Raw genomic sequence first — 6,000 nt, forward strand, 5'->3', positions numbered from 1 at the left:
TCTCGTGTTTCCCCAGGTTTCATGACCTACATCGTAGAGCCACTCTTTGAGGAATGGGCCAAGTTTACAGGAGATACTCCCCTATCTGAAAATATGCTAAGCCATCTCAGGAGGAACAAGGCCAAGTGGAGGAGTTTGCTCCACAAGCAACACAGCAGTTGCAGGAGCAATGACCACTCAGGTCAAGTGACTGAAAATGAAGAGCAGACTTTAAATGAAGGTGACATCCCATAGTGCCAGTTTTAACTCTTCCTTATAGTACTGCTGTCTCTTCTTTGTTAGTCACAACAGTAAGCCAAATCGTAAGGACCTGCAAGGCCATCATCAGCAATGTGGAAAGGGAAGAAAAAGGGAAACAGAAACTATAAGGGTCCTCATGAATAAACCCACCCTACTTCTGGGTTTCAAATCTGAGCTCCTTTGAATTCACTCCCTCCTCTTCCTTATCCTTCTACATATATCTGAAGCCATTCATCACTTCTGATCGTTAACTGCTTGAATAAGGAACTCCGTTCAGTAGTGATGAAGCTGGGCCACTAAGTGGCTACCAACTAATGGGGAGGATTAAAGAGAAAGCATGGGAGATGCCAACATATTTCATTCACCCTGGCTCATATTGTGACAGGTAGCTGTATATAGGCCCAGAGCGCCATGCACAGTTTTAAGTCTGGCAGCTGGACTGCGCATTAAACCACCAGCATCTTCAGAACTCAGAGGATATTGGCTGAGTGAGAGTGCACAGAGAAGAGAATCTCATTATTTTAATAATTAAAATAATTAAAAAACCTTTTTAACTTTTGTATTCTGTGCACTAGACAACAGATCTAGAAACCTTGGACCGAGGTTACTCTATGTACATACAACTCAAGCGGGACAAGGCTCATTTGGTTAATCATTTTTATGCCACTTTAGATAAGAGATGGACATCTTCTCACTGTAGGGAACTGCAGTCCCTGGCAAATGAAAGGGAAGGTGTTATACAGTCTAAATCTTTGCAACATTACCAGATCTATCTTTTTGATGACTCTGTTTCAATGACATGTTTGTATCCATGTGTACATTTTCTGTAAATACAAAGCGCTACTGATTCCCATGCCAAAATACTGAAGTATTATGGGATTGCTACCTGTATAAACAATGGCACTGTGAACAGAATACTGTTAGTTTTAATACAAGAGAAAGCATTTGTAAATATGGTATAGAGTTTATTAATACACTATTGTTTGCAGATAAAGGCCTTAACTTTTAGCATCCTTCACTGCTAGCTGTCCAAATCATAGCATCTGAACTCTCTTTCCATTTTCAGCCTTCCAGCAGAGGTCATAAAAGAATGAAATCTGTCAGGGCACTTTCTGGAAACTTCACATGCATTCCATATGAACTCATATTGTTTAATCCATGGCATAGTGCACACTCAGTCTAATCAGATGCTTCACAAAGCCTGAAGATATTTTTTTTTAAACCACAGCAATCTATTTTACAGTTCAAACTGGTAAACATGGAGTCATGAGTTTTTATTTTTATTAAGTAGCAGAGTAGCCCACAATGCCAGACACACCCAAGTGAGGGTTGGATGCTGGTTTTGATCCAGGCATTCTGGCAGTTCTAGATTCCATTTGCTTTCTCAAATGATGCAGAACTGTAATGTCATTTTTTATTTATTTTTTAGTCTTTAGATAAGTTTTTAGGTATTTTCCCCCATCTTAATAAAAATACTTTCTTTCCCATCTTTTATTATTTTTAAATCTCACTTAATGAGTTTACTAGATTGGCTACAACCTATTTTAAGTCGTGATTAACTATTACTGGCAGTAGTTATACGGGCACTTCCCCTTCTCACTTCCAGTATTTTTGAAAGTTATGCATTGTAGCCTATCCCATAAATATCCTCTGTTGGGACATTCATTGGAACCTGTTCCTTAAGTTCCTCCAGTCAGATGAGACTTCAACCTGGGGCACTAACTCGCGTTAGTCAAGTGTGTGTTTGTAGTGTGTTACTCTGATAGCAAGTACAATGCTGTGACATAACTATTTTTTCTACTCAAAATTGTGTCACTTATTTAAAGAGTTTTCTCTTAGAAAGTGGTCCTCCATTTCAGGCTCCATAGTAGTACAATTGTATTGTGTGACATGATTGTCTTGGAGAGAGAGCAACATAGGCCAACCCAGTTAATGTTAAATTTATAGAGAACGTTTGAAAATGATAGGTTTACTCTTGGTGTAAAAGTGAAAGGTAATAAGGGATATTTTAATTATAAAAAGGATAAATGATGTTGTTAGGGGTAAAATTTTCATACCCATAAGAGATCCAATCAATTAAGGGCATAATCTGAGTTTTAGTAAAGAAGGATATGCATGTAATGAGTAATACATGTGTAGAATCAATTGGTGGAGAAAGGGACTGAAGCATATAGTGAAGTACAAAGTTGAAATTTAGATAACACTGGAAAGATGGAGCATGTTGGGCCAGATAGCTTGGTCCTCTCCTATCATTTAATATTGTGTGGCAGTAGATAATGGACAATGAGAACATTTTTCTTCCTCAAGCCTTCCAAGCAGGACACACATCACATTGCAGTTTGCTATCTGATCTTACTAACAGTGCCTGCAATTCAGGGAGGGAGAAACCACTGCTTAAGTAGTGGAACAAGAGTATGTTCCCTTCCAAAACACAGTTGTTGCCTTTTCAACCATTGCATCATCTGTGATCGAAATAAATGCCCCTTCTATTGTTTGTACTGCTGCATTCTTTTAGGGACCTATTTTTCCTCCTGATACTCCACAGGTTTAGAATAAGTCAGGACATGTGTTACTCATAACACAAAGCCCTTGAAGGATAAACAGCACTTTAGAAGATGGGCAGGCTTTTTAAGTATCTTCAGAAGTGGGAAAGATAATGCCCCATCCCTTTTGTTTGTTTTTAATTATAAATGTAAACCTCTCTCCAGTTAGCTTGGAAGAATTTTTTTGTAAGCTGTTCTATAGCCTTTGAATGAAACAAGTCTATTCAGTATTGTATGTTGCCAGCTGTTTCTGTTGCTACATGCTAGTAGAGATAGTCAGATCATTGTGGCATTTCATACTTTAATTTGCTGTTCTGAGGAGTTTGTAGAAAATAGATCCAGGGGCAGATCTTTGCACACTCAGAGGTCTGCTATGATGTCCACAATACAATCTGGACTTTTATTATTAGCACCTAAAATCTGGTATTCATGTCAACCCTTATAAAGTTAAAGTTCCTAACTACTCTAAACTAAAAAAGCTGCTCTTAAAAATTTTTCATGAAACTGAAATGCACACACCTGCAAAGTTGCAAACAATAACTTGTACTAGTTGAAACAATACTTGAAAGGAATTCAGGCTGGCTTCAGCACCTACCTAAATGACATGTAAATCAAAGGAATTATACTAGCCATGGTCTATCTAAGCCAATTTGCCTCAGGTGCTCGAGACCAGTTCACATCAAAAGAGGGCTGTGAAGTGAGCCCTGGGAGCAGGTGCCTGCCACCCAGACAGTTTTGGGTTCTGTGCTGTAAAGCAGGAATTCTGGGTGAGTTCCACCATTTATTTTCCCCATGGAAGATGTCTGACTGCATTTGATGCACTCAGTTCAACACCACCAGCAACTAAATATACACTGTTGATTCTTGTGTTGTATATTGTCTTGTTTGGAGCACAGAAATACTTGTAAAACTCCAGGCTGGGAATGGGGCAATAGAATGAAGAGGTAGGGAAAAATAAAACATTTGCACAGAAGAGGAGGATATGGACTTTTGTCCCATTAGCTGCATTTGACACTTTATAGAAGACCTATGTAAATTAATTCTTACTTCTTCTAAGAGGGCCTATTGGGGCTGCACAGCTCAAGTTCAAGAGTTTTCCAGTTGGGTTCACTTTTTAGAAGCACATCCTTAAAAGAGCTCTCAAACATACTGCTACACAAAAAATATAGATCACTTATCTTGGTTAAAACCCAAATTTGTTTTCTTAATGGAAAGATTATGTACTGCCATAGATGTGAATGCTGTAATTAAAAATTAATTAAAGCAAGGGAAATAGTTTAATTAGACTATTAGCCTTGATTGATTAAGCATGTTTTTTGCTGTATCAGAGCCTTAAATAGAAGCAGAGGATCAGCATTTAGACCACTAATGAAAGCAATACAGAAGTAAACATGCAAGAGAGAGAGAGAGAGAGAGACACATCGTGGCAGGTCACTGTTTTAGCCCAAGACATACTTCATATTTTAGACAAAACAAATGTAAGAAAAGTAGATGAGTTACAGTAGCAGCCAAAGGACTCATTAGCAAAACACAATCTTGTAGGCCATTATGCACAACATGGTTGAAGAAAGAGAGTAGATTTAGAATTCATGTCAGCAGAGTTGGTGACTGGACAAAAATGACAGGCGCTGGCTTGCCTTCGAACTTACTGTGGATTGTGGAGCACCTCAAGGCTTCAGATAAAACATGATTTAGCTGAAGGAGGCAGCCTACAGATGCGCCTTGAAAAGGCTATAACATAAGCTTCGCAAGCCTCGAAACACAGCAAGATTGGTCAGCCTTCTCATGCAGCACAACAAAAGGAGAAGTGACCGACTGTGCGTTAAACCAGCTAGGACTGTACTGCACATTGTTCTTCAAACAACACCTACCCAAAACAATTACCGAGCAAGGGTCAAACCAACCAAAAAGGGGCCTATAGTGGAATAGATGGCCTACTAGCCCCTCTTTTCTCTCTATGATTGTTTTAACTTATGCAGTTCAGTCAGCCTATCTTGTAAGGCTGTATGAAAGAAATTCCATGTGCACCAAATGAAGTGGACCATCCTTCACACTGCATCTCAGACACTTCACTAGCCCTCAGGGTTAGTAGACTCCACCGTCTAAGTCAGCCAAAACCAAGAAAAAAGCCAAACAGCTGCAGTGGGAGCAGCGATCCCAGACCACCCCACAAGCTGTAGCAGGGCTGACTTTCATCAGGCCAGTCAGGCCACATTCCAACCACAATTTAGTCCCTGCTGAGAGACAGTCTGTGTCACTGAACTGAATATAAGATGGTCCCTTTTGCCTGACTTGTGCCACAGAAGATCAGTACTTGTAATTCATTGGTAATTATGCATAAAGGTTAGTCTGATGTTAATTTTGTTTTTACAATAGAAGATTAAATCTGAAATAACCAAGCATGCAAATACAAAAATGAAAAAAAAATTAAAAAAGAGGCAAGCTGTACTGCAAGAATGTGTACTTTCCTGTTGGTGCAAACAATCATTTATTGCTATAATCCATCCTATATTTTAGGTACACAAACTTTTACATGCAGAGCATAAAAAGTTTGACACGGATGTACAGTATATTCTGTTAATCTTTGAACACAAAATTGTATAGACATGTCATGTTTATTGTAAAATGTATTACACAGCCATACAGATACCTAATACAACTATATGAGCTAAATCCTGGTGCCAGTGAAATCAGCTTCCAGTGACTTCAGTTGGACTAGGATTCTGCTCGTGTCTGTGTATGTGCACATCATGTGTAACAAGCTGAAAGGAAGTAACAGATTGTGTGAAAATTCTGTGACTGCTATGCAGTGATGCCAAGAATTAAACGAGAGATTTAACTGTATCTTTTTTGTTTTACATACTGCTGTAAGTATTCATCATGTCAAAGGATGACAATAAAAAGAATCACAGAATGACATGGAGCTGAAGTTTATTGGTAGAAGAAACAGTTGTCTGTGAAACATTTGCTTAACACTTGCTAAAATTTTCTGACTTGACAAGGCAGTCAGAATTCTTCCTCTCCCTCCCCCCCAACCTCCTGGACCACCCCCAGCCACTAAGCTACCAATTTACCTGTATATTGTTTATGGGAAACACAGTGGCCCAAATTCATCCCTACAGTGACTCCATGTACTTAACTGTAATGCACCAGAGAAAAATGTAGTCAATTGTTTCTGTGTTTTTGTCCTAAAGATGTAATATGTGGATGTTCAAAC

The 6,000-nt window shown here is 38.9% G+C and overlaps 1 protein-coding gene across 4 annotated transcripts in view; it reads left to right on the forward strand.

Annotated features, from left to right (window-relative positions):
• The window catches only part of PDE7B (phosphodiesterase 7B), a 281,977-nt gene extending 276,277 nt beyond the window's left edge, over positions 1–5,700 (forward strand). For all 4 annotated transcript variants that reach the window (XM_048844467.2, XM_048844464.2, XM_048844465.2 and 1 more), the window contains one exon: positions 17–5,700. In XM_048844467.2, the coding sequence (XP_048700424.1) occupies positions 17–234 (218 nt within the window). In that variant the 3' untranslated portion in view covers positions 235–5,700. The remainder of the gene's footprint in view (positions 1–16) is intronic.
• The last annotated feature ends 300 nt before the right edge of the window (positions 5,701–6,000 follow it).

This window comes from Caretta caretta, chromosome 3 (genome assembly GCF_965140235.1).
Source record: "Caretta caretta isolate rCarCar2 chromosome 3, rCarCar1.hap1, whole genome shotgun sequence".
Taxonomy (NCBI): domain Eukaryota; kingdom Metazoa; phylum Chordata; order Testudines; family Cheloniidae; genus Caretta; species Caretta caretta.